We start from the raw sequence: 20,652 nt of genomic DNA, 5'->3' as shown, positions 1-20,652 counted from the left end.
TATGGTGCAGGGAGAATTTGCCCTAAATAGGCAAGTTTTCTGGATTTATGGGGTATTTCTTCCTGCACCCCTATATTCTTTGGAATACCAGAATTATCCTTGATAATTTTGTGTGATTCTGGAATAAGGGTTCGGCAAAAAAAGGTGTTTCTGGAATAGAAAGTCCAGAAATTCTGGAACATATTTTTTTAATTTCTGGAATTTATAAAATATGTTATGGAAAGTTTGTTTTGGAAATATTCTGGGAAGCTGAAAGTCCTTTTTAAAAAGAGATAAAGTGGTCTTTTCCGAGAATGAAGGGGTGCAGGAAGCCATTTGTTGGGGTGCAGGGAGAAACACCCTGTTTTACGTTGCTGTGTGGTTCTATTAACGAGAGTCCATGTCTACAATTTAGGACATTGGAAACGTCTGCTCTATAATGGTACATTAAACAGTTAACTTACGCACAAGGATGTGCATGACAAAATAAATTGGGAGGAAAATTGAGAAAGAAACTGGTCTGAGACAAACGTATGATTAAGTCTAATTGTTATAAATAAAAGAATCACAAAAATTGAATTGGCTTTTAGATATTATTTGATTTAATTATTCAAAAACCAGCTATTTTTGTATTGAATATTTCTTTAATTTAATTGTATCATTGCTGATTAGTAGTCTTGAGGGAAGTATCTCTTTAATAATGTCATCTAGGAAATATAAGAGAAGGAGCAAACTTGCGCATCCTATGTGGAAAGAGAAACTTCCATTTGCATAATTTTTTTTGGTCCAAAAAGAGAGAAACAGGAAAAGAAGGGGTAGTTGCAGGGGAGGACTGCATTCAAGGGTTCAACCTTCGTAAAACGTCGTTCAGGATTGATTAAACCAACCGATTTCGGCAAGGATTTCAACACACGCGTTTTCCTTCTCGCGATGTATGACATAATTGAAAAGTAAAATCACGGTTAATGAGATCTCTTAAACATCATACAGAGAAATAAGCTTCATTACATGTAAGAAGGTATTTCCTTCTCCATCCTCACAAATATGAAAGCTTCCACTTTTTTCTTCTAATTTAAAGGTTTTTCTAAATTTTAGAATTTGAAAATTTATCCTATTGTACAAGTAAAGAGTGTCTTAGAGATTGCACAATACAAAAGTCTTTTAAAAAAAAATTATGAATTGCACAATTTTAATTTTGGCTTCTATCATTTTAGTTGTGTTACTTAAGAAAAAAGAAAATTGCTACTAATATCGAGCTCCTAACTATTTATGTCGTTGTCTACCCTGTCATCACGATTTCGGTTTCTGATGAAGGAGTCGCCGACACTGGACGTGACCTTAACTACCATTCGATTCGTGACGAGACACTTCTTGACCAAATCTCCTAGTATTTGGCTTTAGCGGAGGTAGGTGAGAACTCCACATCGGTTCCATTGTAATGGGCAAGGAAGTCAACCATGAAGGTAGAGAAGTTGTTCGACATGAGCATTTTTGGAAAATATTTTAGTGTTGTTGGGTTTGAGGTTTACTATCAGTGGTGCTTGCGGGGTTGGTTTAATTTATCTGGTGGTTAACGTTGGAATTTGGCAACGACGATGCTAGAGGGAACATCAGTTGTGAGACGATTGATAAAGGGTTGATATATGACTTTTTGGATAGTTGAAACCGAAACACCAACAATTTAACCTTCCTATTGCTAAGATGACAATCACATTGAACGATGAGTTTACACTGCTTCATATTTTTATCGTGAGACAGTTTTGCACATATGTCACATTGGACACAACTTCAAGTACAACAGTGGCCTATAAAACATTGTTGTTACCATTATTCTTACATCCTAACAACATATATGTCTTTTCATGTGTGTTGTTCATTTGTTGTATCATACCTCAAAATGTCAATTAGAAAATCAAATTTAAATGTTACAATATACACATTCAAGTAAGTCATAATGAAAAAGTTTCAAACTCACACATGACACGTGATCTTGAGATTCTATGTATATTTAAAGATCGTCATTTATACATGCAACAATTTTTTTTAAAATTTCATGCAACCAAAAATATCAAACATGTGTAACACAAGTTTATCCTTACTAGAATAAAGCACTTTATAAATACATGCAATAAAAAAGAACTTATAGCTCCGCAAATAACACCATGTTCTTCTATTACATAATTTTTCTCTCTCTCAATAAGTTCTTACCTTAAACAAGAAGAACAGCTGATATTCCATCAATACCTGTATTTAAGTTCAAATTTCCAATTACATTTTTCCAATATTTATGCTATACAGCATTTTTATTATTCTGTGCATCTCATCAATATCTACATTTAAGTTGAATTTTAAAAATACAGATTAAGACTTTTTGTTTTGTAGATAGAGATTAAAACTAGCTAAAAATAAAAGTATTTATTTTTGTTGTTATGCAGTGTTAATTCCAACGGCCTGATTCCTACATACGTTAAAACACAAAAGATTTCACGCGGCTACTTACCTGTTAAGTTACATATTCCGCGTTTGGTTTGGTTTGAAACACCCTAACCCAAACGCTATTGTGTCTGAGTACGACCGGTAGATCCGGTTGCACACTTCTTTTCCTTTTCTTTATCTTTTCTTAATCTTCTGTCTTCAATTGTTTTCAAAACATCGAAGCACAAAAACCGCTTTTCACTCATCAGAGTGCGATTCAGCTCCTTTTCAACTCGGAACCCTACACCTAGGGTTTTTCAGGTTTCTCACTTTTCTCTCCTTCGCTAATTTTTGCTATTCCATTTGTTCTTGCTTTTCCGAGAAACAGATTAGTGCGGAAATGGAAACTCTTCGATCTCGTGTTTCTCTTTTTGTATCGATCAGAGTGTAGTTTCTGTCAGTTTGAATCGTGTGATCTTTTGTTTGTATGTGGAATGGCGGTTATCATGTTTTTACTGAATTTGGAAGAGAATTTATCTTGTTGTGGATTGTTTACTGGTGCTTCTGATTTGGTTGTGTAGGTTGTGGTTGAAGTGGATCCACTCGTTCCGATAACTCTTCTCATTAGTTCTTTCATCAGCATCTTGTTATCGTTTGATGCTGTTCTGAACCTTTAAGTTCAAAAGTTAGTAAGTACTGTGAAAATTTTGTGACTCTTTAGTGTAAAGGTTATTGGAGCTAGTTACTCTGTAGTCTGTACTGCACTTTAAACATCACTCGAGTTCTTAATTTGCCAAGATTCCTTGTGGCATGCATTTCGTAATCGGTTTTTGCATGGCTTCTTGCATCCTTCAATCTACATTTTTGGATTGTACAAGTGAACTTTTGAAGTTTAACAATTAGACAATGATTGTGAGCTTTTGACTCGTTTATTTGTTTATCTGTTGGATCAAGTGAACTTTCTTCTCTTTTGCTCTATCTTTGCAACGCATGATTTTAGGTAGATGTTATTTTCCTAGTAAGGAACCTCAAGAAAAGTTATTCTCCCATAGTATGTGAGGAATTTTATACTCATTACTTATAGAAAATATCTATCTTGTTTAAATTGGTGGTTGTTTTGATTGTACTTACGTTTTCATGCAACAATGGTTTCTGGCTTTTACGTTTGTGCTGTAAATTATTAATGTTAACCTGTATGTTTTCACTTATATTAATAGAAAATGTCTCGAGCTGAGGAACTTTGGGAGCGGTTAGTCCGCGCTGCATTGCGGAGGGAAAGGACTGGTGATGATGCATATGGACGACCAGTTGGTGGTATTGCTGGAAATGTACCTTCTGCACTAGCCAAAAACAGGGATATTGATGAAATTTTGAGAGTTGCCGATGAAATTCAAGAAGATGATCCCAGTGTCTCAAGAATATGTCTGTTTGTCTTATCTTCCTTTGTTTTGCCTTGTTTATCTTTATTAATTTAGTAATTTCCATTACAACATTTTACTGATGTATTAAATACATTACAACTCTGCATACTAAATGTTGTATAAAAAAAGAAAAAAGAGGATGATAAATAAGAAAAAATATATTATTTCTTAATTACTAAATATAGTAGAATTGTAATTAAAACTAGTTTATAATATATATTTTCTTTGAGGGAAAGCAAATGCTTTATTTGACATTATGTTTGGATAAGGGACCCACAGAGGAAAGTAGGAGAGTAGAGAAAAAGAATAGATTGTTTGGATTGGAAGAAAAAGAAAGAAGTAAAAAATAAAGAAATGTTGAACCCACATGTTTGGTTTAATATAATCATTTTCTTTAATGACACAAGTAGAGTAAAGGGGGATTCACACCAGAGGAGAGAAATGACTAGATGGGTATACTTGGACTGAGTAAATTATTTCCTCTAATTTTTTTGTTTCCTATACATGAGTTTAGCACGAAACTTTTTCATTGCCCTCTAGTTTTCTTCTTATTTTGCTCTTCATCCAACTTTCTTCAATGTTCTTTTTGAAAATAGTGTGACTATAAGGATTTGGGTGTTTGCGTTTAGGGACACCCTTAAAGATGCACCCATTTCATTATAGTGTAAACAACAAAGGATTGCATAAAATGTACTCTGTCCCAGTATTTACCTTGACTATAGTTATCAATAACTGTTTGTCCATCAGACAATGCTGCAATGTACGTGGAATATTCTACTACTAGAAATGACCAAAAATATTGTTTCAAAGGAAAGGAGCTACCTTACAATTACAAATATAGGTGTTCTACCAATTTTGAACTTGATCTATTCATAATACACATGTTGGAAAAATCAGTGAGAACTACATTTCAGCATGTCATTTGCATTTATTTTGTCAAGCCCAACTGTGTCAAACAAAAGGCTTCCCCTAGGTATGGCAGTGTGGAGTTTTCTGAGGAACAAAACTTCAACAAATTCCTTTCTGCTAAAACTTAATTCTGAACAGACATATTATTCGTCATCATTGGTCAGGCTTGTATACCATTCAAAGACCAAATATTGTAAAAATTTAAAGAGTAGTTATATATCTTTAACAGTTACTATTTGGTGAATTATACTAATTCATTTTATGTGCTCTATCTGCTTTTTTTTTGTGTGTAAAAAGACAACTATTATATGGTCTCTGGGCCTTGTTTGCTACACCACATAATAGTTTTTGAGTCATTAGAAGTTTTACTGTTTGATGTTATCTCCCTGGTTTCTTTGGTGGATGATAGGAAATTGTTAAACTTGAAAGGTGAAAAATGGGAAAATACCTTAGGGAACATATTTTTCTCTCTGTGACAAACTTAACCATTCTTATTTTTCTGCAGTATGCGAGCATGCATATTCTTTATCTCAAAATTTGGATCCTAACAGTGAAGGCCGGGGTGTCTTACAATTCAAGACTGGTTTGATGTCTGTCATCAAGGTATGGCTTTTAGTCTAGATTTATGTGTAAAAAAAACAAACTTGTGCTTGGAATACTTGACTTGTGCATGTCTGTTTTTTTTTGTCTGTGATTCTGTGGTGCTTGATTGGTATGCTAAAATTTTGTTGTATGGCCTGTTAATGCCAGTTTTTTTGGAAAGTTCATATCATATTGGGCTCTATTTATTTATTGCATGACTTGTATTTGAATTTGCTGTGGACTTCACCTTACCACCATTTTAATAATTATTATATGCCTATTGCTACTGTATCTTGCAGTGTTACCAGAGCTTTAGATCTAGCTTCCATATTATTTTTTCTAAATTTCAAATGTATATTTCAGAATTCGAGACAAAAGTAGTAATTGAAGGAGCGAAAAGTTTATGTTTCTTCCACTCACTTAGAGATTGTTTACATCAGGGTTTTTATAGCTACAGTAATTTGTATTACTAGGAAACTGGAAACAGGTATAGCCAGTTGGCAAAGCTAGATTAATTTTAATAAATTAAGAATTTCTTTAGGGTCTAGCTCAATACCACAAAATTAACTTGTAAGGTGAGAATTAACCAAGCCTTACAATGCTTATTTAAACTGTATCTCTAGTCAATATGGGACTAAACCTTCACCTTTGTGACTGCAAATAAGGCAGCCCCTACGGAAGCCACAACTATGGCAAGCTAGGAATGACCCCAAGTAAGATGGCTTTTCAACATTAATTGATTACATCATTTAACCCCTCGCATTGAAGGTGGGTGAGCCATAAGCCAAAGTATGGAGTTCAAACACGTTTGAGTTTGTTCCTTAGAAAGTGAATTCTGTTAGGAGATAGTGGGTTGGTCATTGATCTTGAGCTGGAATATGTTGAACTACTGCTACTAGTTGCTTGCTCGGGACTTTATCTTTGACAAAGAAGAGTTCATCCATAGAAATGGCAGAGATAGTGGCTTGGTCATTGATCTTGAGCTGGAATATGTTTAACTACAACTACTACTAGTTTATTGCTCTGGACCTTATCACTTGTTGGGTTTTTATACAAAGTACATACACAAAGTAAATTATGTAAAACATAGTGAAGCATTATAATTTAGAGGGGAGTGAAAGTATGAAAGGGAACCAGAGGAAGAAATATGCAAAACTATTGAATATGCAAATTCAAATGTAAATTTAGTCAGGACATTTAGATGAGCCAAACTACCGAATATTATGTTGATAAAGCACCCGAGTCAGGGAATCAGGCAGAGGGATGGTTGTTAGGTGACCAAATATTGAAGAGGAGAGATGAAAAACATGGACTAAATTAAAAAAAAACTGAAACTGAAATTGAAATCTTGCTTTGAGTATATTCTCAACAGAGATCTGTTACAACTGTGTTGTAGCTCTAACTTACAGCTGTCAGTTCTAGCAGAATGTAAGATAATTTTGGACATGCACTCTTTAGGTAGACTATCATTTTATGATATACAATTTTTTTTCTCCATTTATTTCTAAAATTTTCACTGTCCTTTTTTTGTTTCTTCACTGTAGTGAATTGCTTTCCTCATTTTATGTTCTGGTATAGTTTTTCATAATCTATGTTATTTGTCTATATTTTCAGCAAAAGCTGGCTAAAAGAGAAGCTGGAACCATAGATAGAAGTCAGGATGTAGCTCGGTTACAAGAGTTCTACAGAATTTACAGAGAGAAGAATAATGTGGATAAATTACGTGAGGAAGAAACGAAGTTGAGGGAATCTGGTGCTTTTAGCCGGGATCTTGGCGAGTATGTATTTTGACTTAGAAAATGGCATAACACTTATTTTGACACAGAAAATGGCATAACACTGATTTTGAATGAGAAAATGGCATAGCAATGATTTTGACTGAGAAAATGGCATAATACTGATTTGGGTTATTGCTTCCTCTTTCCCCTTCCTGTTGTGGTATCACATGCCTCAAAATAAGTTAAGAATGTGTCTGATTGTTTGGTTTTTCAGATTCCTTTACGCCACCCATGTGGATAAAGTTGATTGTTATTTGCAATAAAATTTAATTAGTTTTGATAGAGGTCATGGAGAGATTAGAGAGAAAGTACAACTGAATTGAAACTTCTCCCTTTGTTCCTAAATACAAGACTTTTAACAATTTAACTAATCTGCATCTTTACCAAAGTTGGTTAATTTAGTTGGTATCATTTAATTTGTCTTCATTTGTAATATTTTTTTCAAAATCACCCTTAAATGGTTAATGTGAAGAGAGAATATTGGTAGTGGGGTTTAAATATTTAAAACTAAAATCTTCAATTTTCTAATCTTCATTTCATAACATCGTAAGAGATAATTCATAGCATTTATTGTTTAATTAAAATAATTAAGGGTATTTGTTCAACTTTTCTGTCATTCTTCAAGGCTACCAATCCGCTAGATGATGTTGCTTCACCCTTTCTTGATGATTCCTTGTGGCAAAGTTCTCATCTATATAAGCTAGACTTATCCTCTTCAAGAGCTATGTTATCTTTTGGAGATCCTACATTGTCAATATGAACAAACTATAGTATATAAGTAGGTCCAACCCTCACCTCTCAAGCCGGTTTTGTAAGATTGAGTTAGATTTGTAAAATCCACTATTTAAGATGGTGTTAGAGTCTATCCTAGCAAGATTTGTTGGGCCTATTGTGTCACCTGTTGTCGAATTGCTATTATTGGACCACTGACAAATATCTAGCCTCATTCTTGTGATGTTCATTCCTCCATATGAGGGGTTGTGTTGGAGATCCTACATTAATTAAAATATGAACAAATTATAATATATAAAATTAATTAAAATATGAACAAATTATAATATATAAGTGGGTGTAAATCTTATCTTGTAAATTGGTTTTGTGTGGGTGAGTTTGACATAAAGTCGATTTTTTAAGACAATTCTTTCATACTTACACTTAGAGAACTGACCAAGTTCTCAAAGGCACGAGATTTAGGCCAAGATACCAACAACTTAATAACGATGGTACAAGTGTGATATTCAAACTTCAGGCAATTAAATATAAACTAAATAATACTCTAATATTATTTTTAATCTTCTAAGACCATCCTATTAAATCTTTAAAACATTTGATTTTATTTCTTTTGGGCCTCTTTAGGTCCATCTTATCACTATGTTATATATTTTGGTGGCACTATAATGATTATTTAAAAAGGTTGTTTGAATCTGGAACAATCAAAGCTTTTACTCAAGAATACACACTCAAAATTATTAACAACTGTTCCACCTCTTTTTGTTCTCTTTCTTTTTGTATGAAAATTTCATTGTTTCACAAAAAAACAGTTAATTACATAAACTTTGTTCACGGACTTGTCTAATTAATGATTTCTGATTTCTCGCATGGATTTTAATTTACATATGCAACATGATTTTTTTTGGTTATGCATACTGCTTTCTCATTAAGCGTTTTCTACTGAATACAGGTTGGAGCGCAAGACCGTGAAGAGGAAAAGGGTTTTTGCCACCTTAAAGGTTTTGGGAACAGTACTTGAGCAGCTGAGTGAAGAAATTCCTGCTGAGGTTGTGTTCATGCTTTCTTGGCACTCTTAATATTATAAACTAACATATTCATGCTTTTATGTACTTTTATGGATTATCTTTTTTAGGGAGCCTTTGTTGTTTATTATGATCTACTTAGTTGGTTGGCACTTGTGAGAGTTCTCATTTTTGTCAATATTTTTTTACTTTGCAATAATTCACTTTTATACATAAAGTGAAAATAATAGTAAATTGTGAGACAGGTCCTTTTGCAGAACTTTTTTATGGACTTTCTATTTTGCTTAACTTTGTATTAGAATTTATGATCTTTTATCACCTCTTAATTGTTATTTTTTTAATTTGTTTTCTTACCTTCTTTCTTTTTTACTGTTACTTGTTACTGTTTTCTTAATATTGTTTGATCCCTTGAATATAAGATATTTTGATGTTGTCCAGTAGATAACTGCTTCAGAATTTTTATTGTTATCAAACTGGGTTTCTGTTTGGGGGATGGGTGTGTGGGTTTATTAAGTTGACATGGCGGTGTCATGCAATTTCTTTTCCAGTTAAAATTATTCTTGTACCAATGAGTATGTTTCTACTGCATTAGGATAAATATGAGCATCTGTTACGATACAGCACTGTAGTAAGGACGAGTCTTCTACTATTATTGCATGGTTAAAGGATTTTGGAATGGAGTTGAAGTTGCTTTATGAAGAAAGGCAATGTTTATGGTGTTAGAATTTTCTTTTGTATATATTTATTTTTAGTGTATTTTTTGAGTGTGGGACTAGAATTTGTTGGGCTTAGTATTATCTGATTTCATTTGCATTTTTTTCCTATTGTTTTTGTTTCTTTTTCTCTGGATGTAATTGGCTTCATAATAAGAAATGAGGTAAAATGGTTGTGTAGGTGAGTTTGGACCTTGGATGTATGTTATTACTTTTCGATTTCCCATGCAATCACAATGGAATAATTTCTGAAGTTCAGCTATCTATTCATTTGTGTTTTTGTACAGCTGAAGCGGGTTATGGACTCAGATTCCGCATTGACAGAGGATCTGATTGCATACAACATCATCCCCTTAGACACTTCTTCTTCAACAAATGCTATTGTTCTTTTACCTGAGGTGAGTGACTTTGACATTCAAAATTTTTAACTATTCAGGTCAGGTTTACTTTTTTACCTGAAAAAAATTATTGTTAGGTGCAAGCAGCAGTTTCAGCTTTGAAGTATTTCGATGGCTTGCCAGAGTTGCCCAGGGGATATTTCATCCCTCCATCAAGGAGCACCAACGTGTTCGATTTTTTGCAGTGTATTTTTGGATTTCAGGTCTGTATACCATGATTTCCATGTTTGAAGTCAAGATTAGTGTGATACTTTTGATTGTGCAAAATATTTGTTGGGTTCTCAAACTAAATTATTTTGTGCTCAAGTGTAAATTTAAATTATTTAATTGATACTGCCAAAACTAATAATTTTTCGTAGTTTGACTTTCGGACTTTTATTCTCTTAATTGTCTGAAGTAAACAATTGTATTCTTGCCAAGTCCTTTTTCTCTGTTGCTAATGATAATAACATGTTTCCAGAAAGATAATGTAGCTAATCAGCATGAAAACATAGTTCACCTGCTTGCAAATGAGCAATCTCGTCTTAGAATACCAGATGAAGCTGAACCTGTAAGTATTTATTTTTTATTTTCAAGTGTGAGGATTTTTTATGTTATACTGTTGTATTGAAAAATATGGGTGGTGGGCCTCAAAATGTTTTAACCCCACGGTGAATATTAGTATGATCAGTTTCTTGTTTTGAGGGCTGTGAGAAATTGATAAATAATATTTTCGGAATGCATATAAAGATGTTCATAGCTCGTTTAGACTGGATTTGGGAAAATATAAAATTTGAACCTATCAATTTTTATTGTTTTGGATTAGTTTAGTTCAGAGTTTTTTTAAAGAATTTCCAAATCAAAATCGAAGCAACACTATTTGAAATATGTGGCTCAAAGTATTATAAAGAATAATTTTTAAATTACAATTTTTTTTATCAAGTAACTTTATGTGTCTACGATACCTGCATGTATCAGGGTGGGTAACGGGCTATTTTTTACAGACATTATCAATATCTTCGAGGATGAGAATGGAAATTTGGTAGAATAGGGTAGTTTGGTCATTCAACATTAAGTCAGTACCGTCATTTAACATAGGGCTCGAATTAACAAAAAACATTGGAGGGGGTAATAGTCGCAATATGACTAAAATATGGGGTGTTAGTGTTAGTTGAAATATTTGAACATTAGACCTACAAATGGTTTAACGAAGGGAAAAGTTTCTCTTCAAATAAATTGATAAGGAAAGTTGTTAAATGACTAACAATAATATGTGCAATTAGGATTAGCAATTCAGTTTGTTAATATTTTTATTAACAGATTTGTCACCCAGATGTTGACATGCATTTTTTGTATGTCTCTTTTCCTTACTCATATTTTTGTTATGATTCCAGAAATTGGATGAAGCTGCTGTGCAGGCTGTATTCCTCAAGTCCCTTCAGAATTATATTAACTGGTGTAGTTATTTACGCATTCAGCCTGTTTGGAGCAGGTACTGTTATTATCCCGATTTTGTTTTAAATTTAATTGATATTTACCAGTCTATGATTGTTAAGATTAAATGAGGGTGTCTAATGGTTCTTGTTCAGTTTGGAGGCTCTTAGTAAAGAGAAAAAAATATTATATGTTTCTTTGTACTTCCTAATATGGGGTGAAGCCGCAAATATCAGATTTCTTGCAGAATGCTTGTGCTACATATTCCATCATGTAAGTTTATTGAACAAGTTTGAGTCAGCACTTTTTTATTTGTGCTTTTGAAGATTTTGCTTGAGGTTAAAGTTTATTGAACTATAATAGGTATTTTTTTATTAACCTCAAATCCTCATGTAAAAGTAGATATGTTGGAAAAACTCTGTATATTGTCCAATAACATGCATATTAACTTCATTAGATGGAGACACTAGGAGGAAAATGAAAAGTCTTGAAGTAAAGGGAAGACTTACGGAAGGTGACATATGCTAAAATAAAATAGCTGTTAAGAGAAGGTGAGAAACATTTTTATCCTTTTTGTGATCAATGAGTGAACTAAGGCGAAAGGGGATGAAGCCCGTTGTGAGACATTACTAGGAAAAGAATTATGAATGTGTTTCCCTAACTGACACTAATCACATAATAAACTTGATAATATGAATAAATTTCCCAAACCAATCCCTAGTAGACTGCTTGAGGGCATATAAGGATTTGCTGAGACGACATACCAATCTAGAAGACTTCCCATGAGAAACAAAGCTGAGAGGTTTCTCCATATAAATTTCTTCACACAAATCCCCATTAAGAAAGTCATTTTTGACATCTAGTTGATTAAGAGACCATCGTTGAAGAGCAACCTATCGAAACTCTCTTTAAGTTAGGCTTAAAGTCCACTTCTTAAGATGGTATTAGAGCTATTTAGAGCTTATCTTACCAAGAGCTTGTTTGGATGTATCGTGTCATCTATTATCGGGCGCGAAGGGGGTATGATGGAGATCCCATATCAACTAGTGATGATGACTTTTCATAGTATATAAGTGGGTGCAAACCTCATTTACAAGTCCTTTTTTGTAAGGTTGAGTAGGCTTAAAATTCACTTCTTAAGAACTTCCAAGATTAAACTATGTTGTGTCCTAACACTCACTCATATAAGTTATTGTTGGAGGCAAACATTCTTATTCCTAATATTAATATTCTCTGAATCAAATAAAGGTTTTCTTAGTTGAAAGATATGTTTAACAAAATTTACAAAAATTGTGTGTTCATGACTAAAGTAAAATCTTAAAAAGAAAAAATGTTTTGTTTTTGATAACTTAAAACAAAAGCTGCATCCTGTATAAAGGGTTTTTTTTCGCAATTCACCTTAAGAAAATGTTTCAGAAATTTTTGAATGATTCTCTAGAATAATTTGTATTTATTTTAACTGATGTGTTCACGTTTGTGATTATTTTGGTATACTGCAATACATTTTGTTCTTTTTGTGCCTAAATTTTCCGTTTATGTGTTGCTTTTTTTATTCTTTTGATTGTTTAAGATTTTTATTACGAATATGATATGCAGATGGCTAGAGAGATGGATGAAATATTAAGACAGCATATTGCACAGCCAGCTAATAGTTGTACTTCTGATTCTGTGGACGGTGTCTCATTTCTTGATAATGTTATCTTTCCTCTGTATGACATTGTTTCCGCAGTAAGTTTCACCAATTATTCGGCTATAATCTCATCCATCAAAAGTAGCTGATGACACCAATCTTAGATTAGTTTGGCTTATGTTAATGTCATAAACAAGAAAATGTTTTTCCTTGGGGAAAAATTGTCTAACTGCTCCAAGACGTGTGTATATAAATTGGAAATAAATGCCAAGTCTTTGAGTGTGTTTGGATTGTGTGTTCCCTGTTTTCTTTTTTAATATATGTGGAAACAGGTTTGAAAACGTGTTTGATTGGGCTGAGTTTTATAAGAACATTACATAGAAAACAGAACTTAAATATATAGGCAAAATTTTAATTTTGATAATGTTTTTTTTGTGTGAATATCAGTCTCTTCCTAATGTTCTTTAAGAAGTAATGAATACTAATAATAAATCCTCATGTTATGTAATGGGATCTTTCTGATTGTCTGAAATAATAAGTTGGTTATGTTAAGTGATTTGTCTAAATGATTACTATGGCAGTGTCAGCCATTTATTGTGGTCATTTAATTAGAATATTGTGAGATATCATATTATGTTACCTTCATTTTGTACATAATGATTGACATAGTCCTCCAAAGATCCACAAGGCAGCAAATTACTCCTATACAAAATTTGAGTTTAATTGGTTTCTCAATGTTCAAATGACATATATTTAAACATCATTTTTGCCCTTTATTTGATGATAAATCTATTCTCTGTTGGATTAATTTAATGTACTAATCTTTGGTTAGCGGTGTCTAAATGGTGAAATGCATGTGTTAGTGTATCCTTTTGGTTTCAAAATATGAATTCCGCATTTATTTTTGTGGACTTCAGGAAGCTGCAAACAATGATAATGGGAAAGCACCCCATTCCTCCTGGAGAAATTATGATGATTTTAACGAGTATTTTTGGTATAAGTTATTTGATAACCATTTTTGGTCATTGCACTTTTATTTTATTATGTTTACTGATTCCCCTCCCTTCTTAAGGTCACTCAAGTGCTTTGACCTTAGTTGGCCTTGGCGAACAACTTCTCCTTTTTTCCAAAAGCCTCTTCCCAGATCAAAGGTTTGTTTTGTCTACAATTGTTAGACATATTTCTCTTTTCTGTTTGTTATCAGTTGTAACTTAATGTTGTGATTTTGTTTTCAGTTGTAACTTACTGTTGTGTTTTTCTGTTTTCAGTTGTAACTTACCGTTGTGTTTTTCTGTTTTCAGTTGTAACTTACTGTTGTGTTTTTCTGTTTTCAGTTGTAACTTACTGTTGTGTTTTCCTGTTTTTAGTTGTAACTGACTAATCATCTTAGTTATTACTTGTCTACATTTTAGTAATTTTCTGATCCACATATAGGATTCTGTAACAAAATTACTAACTCTTCAGAATGTACATATTCAAATGAATATACTTTTCTTTCTATAACAATTATGTTGGATTCTCTTCTAATTACATTATGCAATGCAGTTTCTTTGTATAGCACTCATGTTGGATATTGATATTCATAGTGATGTGCATTGTGGTGGCATTAATTAATTAAAAGGCAGCCATGTTAGTGCATAGCCAGTTGTCGTTCTGTAATGACAGCTGGTTTGGTGTAGGTGTATCTGGTAGCCTAAGCTAATTTCTCTGTATAAATGACGGAGTTCAAAGCTCTCTTTGTGTTATCAATTCATTTTTACCGTTCGATACATTTCACATTTATTTTCTGTCAGTTTCTCTGAATGATTTACCTATTTTTGTTCTTATTTTTTAATGAATAGCAGCTAGTTATGTTCAGTATTCTACTGTTAGCCAGACACAGAGGTTTGGATCGGCTGTTATACTAAAACTGATTGACTATAGCAATGGATTGTTCATATCTAGGGATGTTGGGTTAAGGACTTCAAAGAACTAATATTTCATTGTGATTGGAAAACACGTATCATAAAGAATATGATATAGGTTGGCTCTGAAGACAGCCTTACTGAAATGTCTGAGAATAATCCATATATGATGCATCATAATGTCTTATGGAGTTATTGATAAACTGAGTATCTTATTTGATATTTTTTTGGTCGATGTCCTTTGTTTCTTATCTATTCTTTATTGTATAATGCAGAAAATGCTTATTTCTGGCAGCAGCAGGCATCAGGGAAAAACATCTTTTGTGGAACATCGAACTTTTTTTCATCTTTATCATAGCTTCCACCGATTGTGGATCTTTCTTTTCATGATGTTTCAGGTTTGTACTTGAATTTATTCTTATATAGTCATTAAATTTTGGAAAATACTTGCTGTTCAATCTGCTGTTTTTAGCACTGAATTCTGCTTTCTTTCTCCTCAGACTTGTAAGTTATGTAATCTTAACTGGCATTTAGTTTTTTCGTCTGCATGTTACTTATTTTTTCAGGGCCTAGCCATCGTTGCATTCAATGATGAAAAGTTCAATGGCAAGACTTTGCGAGAGGTTCTTAGTCTTGGACCTACATTTTTTGTGATGAAATTTTTTGAAAGTATGTATTTATCTCCTATGTCTTTCTTGATGTATTTTCTTGTCATCATTTATCTATATTTTCAATTTTTCATTTCTTTTTTAGGTGTTCTGGACATTTTCATGATGTACGGTGCATATTCAACGACAAGACGCACAGCCATCACTAGAATTTTTTTACGTTTTCTTTGGTTCAGCGGTGCTTCAGTTTTCTTAAGTTTCATTTATGTGTATGTATATGCCTTCTTCTGTTATGCATCCTCATCCTTTCGTCAGTTTTTTTTTTTTTTCAATTTGTAAGTAATTCTACATTTCCTTCTGTTTGTGCTTGACTGCAGAAAAGCACTCCAGGAAGAGAGTAAAGCAAATGGAAACTCAGTTGTTTTCAGATTGTATGTAATTATCATAGGGATTTATGCTGGTGTCCAATTTTTTATTAGTTTCCTCATGCGGATACCAGCATGTCATCGTCTAACAAATCAATGTGATCAGTGGTCTTTTATTCGGCTTGTGAAGTGGTTACGCCAGGTTTATTATGTCTTCAGTTGTTGCTAATTATATTACTTCATTTAGTTTTGTTTGTTCTGTATAATGTGGAATTATGCTGATTGATGTGTTTGTATTTATTGTTGTTTTTCTGTTCACTTATAAAGGAACGGCATTATGTGGGACGGGGAATGTATGAAAGGAGTGCTGATTTCATAAAGTATACCCTAGACTTTGTCTTTTTTCTAATTTTTAAATTTCTAATACATGTTGTAAAAACAAGGTTCTTACATTAAAGTTGTTGATATATTCATTCTTTTAAATATTGACGAGTTAAGAATTGTGTGCTTTATAATTAATTTTACATGCTGAAGTTGCATAGATCCACTGATTAGATACCTTTCTTTTTTTTCTCAGGTATATGTTTTTTTGGCTTGTTATTTTGAGTGCAAAATTTGCGTTTGCTTACTTTCTTCAGGTTGGTGATACATACATTAGTTCTGCTCTTGTATTTGTGGATACATATGGAATTAGACAAATTTGTTCATGTGTGTATGAAGATACATAAACCTGTGAGCTCATATGTTTGTATATTTTGATTGTCATATTTTTGTGGTTTGTAGATCCGGCCACTGGTGGGCCCTACAAGGGATATTATAAAAGAGACTAATATAGTTTACTCTTGGCATGATTTTGTCTCCAAAAGTAAGCATTGGTGTGATTGCTGTGGTCATTGTCTTTTCTGTCTTTCCTTTGATATTATTAGTTATCAAAATGCTTTTACTGTTGCAGATAATCATAATGCTTTGACCGTTGCTAGCGTATGGGCTCCTGTGATTGCTGTGAGTACATTGCCATTGATTTTTTACCTCCCACCCCCTTCTTCAATTATTTTAAGATAACAGGAGGATATCTTAGTCCTTTTAACCACTCTTACTCAATTGGGAAATATGTCTGACAAGGGCTGAAATTGTGTTGTGAAGTTGCAGGGTTGTTAATATAGCATGTTTTGATTATGCAGGAACTGAGTTTCTGTTATGCAGTCTGATAGTGTGTTTGGATTAGCTTTATTTGAATTCAAAAGAAGTTTTTCAGCGAAAAGCTCTTTTGTGAGCACTTTAAAAAAGATATCTTCAGGTGTTTCACTGATTTATTAGTCAACACACTATATAAGCTTTTTGGTGGTTGGAAAAACATAGAATGGTCTCCTATTGGCATAATTGTGTATGTTGGCACCACAAACAGCATCAATCATATGCAGCACCTCAGTTTATCATAAATAAGAGGAAAACACAAAAAATAGTGGGGGGAGCACAGCTGACCCACTAATGCCTATCCCTATAAAAGGGTAGAACAAAATTATCACTAAAAAATCTAGGACAAATGAAGCTAGGAACATTTTCCCATCAAGTGTAACCTTGAGCTTTTGTGTCAAACTCAACAAGTTTTATCAACACATTGATTATTGTCTCTAAAAGTATGCGAAAAGTGAATGCATGTGGTATTACAATTTAGTAAATATTTCATCCATATACTCTGAAGATCCGAAGGAATAATAGAAGTATTGGACCAAGCATGATTAACAAGTTGAGAATCATACTCAATCCAAAGTTTAGTGCAGCCTTTGGAGATAGTAGCTTTCATAGCCAAAATCACTCCCATCACCTCAACATACAAGGCATTATGAACACCAATATATGAAGAGAAGCAAACCACAATGGAAGCATGATGATCTCTAAAATTACCCCCACGACTACATACACCAGGATAAGGCTTAATTGCTCATCAGTTCTGCATTTAAACCAATGACAAGTAGGAGGAAGCCAAAAGACAGGAACATAGGGCCACCTTTCTAGGATGTATATTTATTACAAAACTTTTAAGAATATGAGGTCTTGTTTGTTGGATTTCATAGAACCAGTATAACAATTACCATCCTGATTAAACTCAATACAAATCATGTTTTTAACTGTCATAGGATATTGTTAGTGTATGATTATCAAAGCAGATCTTGTTTTTGGTTGTCCATATAGCTTTTATAACACCAATGAAAGAGGCTTGTATTACAGTCTTGGCTTGAGTACTCTAGGATCTTTTCAAGAAATGAAGACTGGAAATGATTGATTCAGCAGCAATGTGACACTGGAAATTGATTTCTTGAAACCTCTGTCCTATTCCGTAGTTTATATTTGTTCCCTTCAATTTAACTGTAATGCAAAATTGCTTTCCCCTATGTTTTTGAGTGTTTTGGTTTCCGTTTCCAATTTGTTTATTCTCATTCTTTCAGATTTATCTTCTTGATATTCATGTGTTTTACACACTTGTATCGGCTGTCTGGGGATTCTTGCTGGGTGCAAGAGATAGACTGGGAGAGGTAAGTAGTCTTTTTTAAGTTGTTATAGTTGTCCAACTGCAAATCTTCTTGATAGTATGCTATTATTTATATCTTTCCACCTGTTGCTAGTCCTGTCCTGTAAAATTTAGAAACGAAGATTAGTTGGCATATTAAATTTGTTGCGGTATGTATGTGCTCACCAGATTAGGTCATTGGAGGCAGTGCACAAACTTTTTGAGCAGTTTCCTGGAGCTTTTATGGGCACACTTCACGTTCCTCTAACCAACAGGTGCTGCTCGTGAAATGCTACTTTTCCTGTTTTGTGATTTAGTTCTGTATTTGGAAGATGGCTATGTGTATGTGTTCTACTACCTGTATTGTAGCTATATCAGAATATATCCTCTCTTCTTTCAGTTTTGCTCCTTGAATAGTAAGCTTATATAATTTTTCCTCAATATTATGTTTTCAGGAGTTCCCATCAGTCTTCTGTTCAGGTCAGTGTTTTGCTAGGACAAAGGAATAAGTTTAAATCCATGTATTTATTTGCTTGATACCTGTGCACTAACTCTCGATTAAGAAACTTCTTGATGGGAAGATTACAGTACACTGGTCTCATTTTGATTACTTATATTAAATTATTTTTCATCTAAAGGTTGATGCTGCTCGGTTTGCCCCCTTTTGGAATGAGATCATTAGAAATCTAAGGGAGGAGGATTATGTGACAAACTTGTTAGTAATAGAAACTGCTGTACATTTTTTTAGCTCAGTTTATACCTTTTCTTCACTTCATACTTAATACCTGCATGGTCATGCTTTCTTTGCTGTCAGCGAAATGGAGTTGCTTTTAATGCCTAAGAATTCTGGGGATCTTCCAATGGTTCAGTGGCCACTTTTTCTACTGTCAAGCAAGGTAATTCAGTTATATTTGGATAATTCAGTGTATTTATGTTTGTTGTTTCTTTCTGATTAACTGATTTTATTCTCCTATGTCTTCATTTTGTTAATATTCATTAATTTTTCTTTTTGCATGATTGTGTAGATATTTTTGGCTAGGGATATTGCTGTTGAGAGTAAAGATACCCAAGATGAGCTTTGGGATAGGATTTCCCGGGATGATTATATGATGTATGCCGTTCAAGAGTGTTACTATGCTATTAAATTCATTTTGATAGAAATACTAGATGATGTGGGAAGGAAGTGGTAAGTATTAGTTATAATAGTGTAGTGCATCACGCTATGTTTCCTCTAAATGGTAAACCTAATTTATGGTATTTGATATCTTGTTTCTTTACAATTGTTCCATTTTACTAGGGTTGAAAGGATATATGATGATATTAATTCTAGTATCACAAAGAGGAGTATTCATCTGGACATCAATCTACATAAGTTAGCTCTTGTGATATCAAGAGTAACTGCATTGATGGGGATCCTGGTTTGTGTCCATTCCTATTTAGTATAGTTATAGTTTGGCATATTCTCCCTGTTTTTTTCTTGTATTCTTTTCTACTTTCTAATAAACTCTTGTATGTCTTTCGTTTTACTAATATTTGTAAAATGGGTCTATGGTCTTGTTCAGATGTTTGATTGTTGAGTGTGATTGTGGGGTGTTGTGCTTCTTGCGATGGTTTATTTAGTCAATTTTTAATCAGAAATATGCAAACGTAGAACATCTCGTGAAATTTGAGTTTCACATAGAAGCTTAGTCTTGTTCTTCAAAGTGCTAAAAGAAATGGGTGAAAACTTGAACTTTTACACTCATGCAGTACCTCCTACTCCGTACATTTTCAATTATTCTTAGTTAAGGACAAATTCAGCTTTGCAGACTCTTAGAATGTGACCTTTATACTATAATTTTGTAGAGTTGAGATTTGCACCCAACTATATACTAAAATTTTGATATATCTCTAATCGATGTGGGATATTCAACATATTCCTCCATGTCAAAGACTAGATATCTTGGGGGGTGAGACTAAATATTTCTAGGTGGTACGATAAATTGAATAAATCTTGCTAGGATAGATTTGATATCATTTTAGAAAATGGACTTTAAATCTAACTCAATTTTATAAAACTGACTTAGGTGATGCTTACACCCCCTTATAATTTGGTCATATCTTTAGTCATTTTGTGATCTCCGACACATACCATTTACGAATACTCAGCTTGATGTGTGGTTTTTAATATGAAGGAACAATTTGCTCTATTTCTTGACATTTTCAGTTGGATACTTTGGAAATACTCGTTTGTAAGTTTTGGTTTCCTAATTATGATTTTGTAGAATGTATATA

General features: G+C 33.2%; 1 protein-coding gene across 3 annotated transcripts in view; it reads left to right on the top strand.

Moving 5' to 3' along the window:
* Positions 1 to 2,514: 2,514 nt before the first annotated feature.
* The window catches only part of LOC137828322 (callose synthase 9), a 34,983-nt gene continuing 16,845 nt past the window's right edge, over positions 2,515 to 20,652 (top strand). The window contains exons 1-29 of one of the 3 annotated variants that reach the window (XM_068634844.1): positions 2,515 to 2,715; positions 2,976 to 3,079; positions 3,612 to 3,816; positions 5,230 to 5,327; positions 6,921 to 7,084; positions 8,766 to 8,862; positions 9,839 to 9,949; positions 10,027 to 10,152; positions 10,410 to 10,499; positions 11,323 to 11,420; positions 11,518 to 11,635; positions 12,959 to 13,090; positions 13,910 to 13,986; positions 14,065 to 14,143; positions 15,172 to 15,294; positions 15,463 to 15,565; positions 15,650 to 15,773; positions 15,882 to 16,071; positions 16,197 to 16,249; positions 16,447 to 16,507; positions 16,653 to 16,734; positions 16,822 to 16,871; positions 18,317 to 18,403; positions 18,568 to 18,653; positions 18,834 to 18,858; positions 19,017 to 19,093; positions 19,193 to 19,274; positions 19,404 to 19,564; positions 19,676 to 19,796. In XM_068634844.1, coding sequence (XP_068490945.1) covers positions 3,615 to 3,816; positions 5,230 to 5,327; positions 6,921 to 7,084; positions 8,766 to 8,862; positions 9,839 to 9,949; positions 10,027 to 10,152; positions 10,410 to 10,499; positions 11,323 to 11,420; positions 11,518 to 11,635; positions 12,959 to 13,090; positions 13,910 to 13,986; positions 14,065 to 14,143; positions 15,172 to 15,294; positions 15,463 to 15,565; positions 15,650 to 15,773; positions 15,882 to 16,071; positions 16,197 to 16,249; positions 16,447 to 16,507; positions 16,653 to 16,734; positions 16,822 to 16,871; positions 18,317 to 18,403; positions 18,568 to 18,653; positions 18,834 to 18,858; positions 19,017 to 19,093; positions 19,193 to 19,274; positions 19,404 to 19,564; positions 19,676 to 19,796 — 2,817 coding nt within the window. In that variant the 5' untranslated portion in view covers positions 2,515 to 2,715; positions 2,976 to 3,079; positions 3,612 to 3,614. Of the gene's footprint in view, positions 2,716 to 2,975; positions 3,084 to 3,611; positions 3,817 to 5,229; positions 5,328 to 6,920; positions 7,085 to 8,765; positions 8,863 to 9,838; positions 9,950 to 10,026; positions 10,153 to 10,409; positions 10,500 to 11,322; positions 11,421 to 11,517; positions 11,636 to 12,958; positions 13,091 to 13,909; positions 13,987 to 14,064; positions 14,144 to 15,171; positions 15,295 to 15,462; positions 15,566 to 15,649; positions 15,774 to 15,881; positions 16,072 to 16,196; positions 16,250 to 16,446; positions 16,508 to 16,652; positions 16,735 to 16,821; positions 16,872 to 18,316; positions 18,404 to 18,567; positions 18,654 to 18,833; positions 18,859 to 19,016; positions 19,094 to 19,192; positions 19,275 to 19,403; positions 19,565 to 19,675; positions 19,797 to 20,652 lie in introns of all 3 variants that reach the window. The other 2 variants (XM_068634843.1, XM_068634845.1) reach the window with 2 other exon arrangements.

Source organism: Phaseolus vulgaris, chromosome 7 (assembly GCF_000499845.2).
Source record: "Phaseolus vulgaris cultivar G19833 chromosome 7, P. vulgaris v2.0, whole genome shotgun sequence".
NCBI classification, from domain to species: domain Eukaryota; kingdom Viridiplantae; phylum Streptophyta; class Magnoliopsida; order Fabales; family Fabaceae; genus Phaseolus; species Phaseolus vulgaris.
The sequence above is the reverse complement of the archived record's forward strand: the minus strand, read 5'-3'. Positions and strand labels throughout refer to the sequence as shown.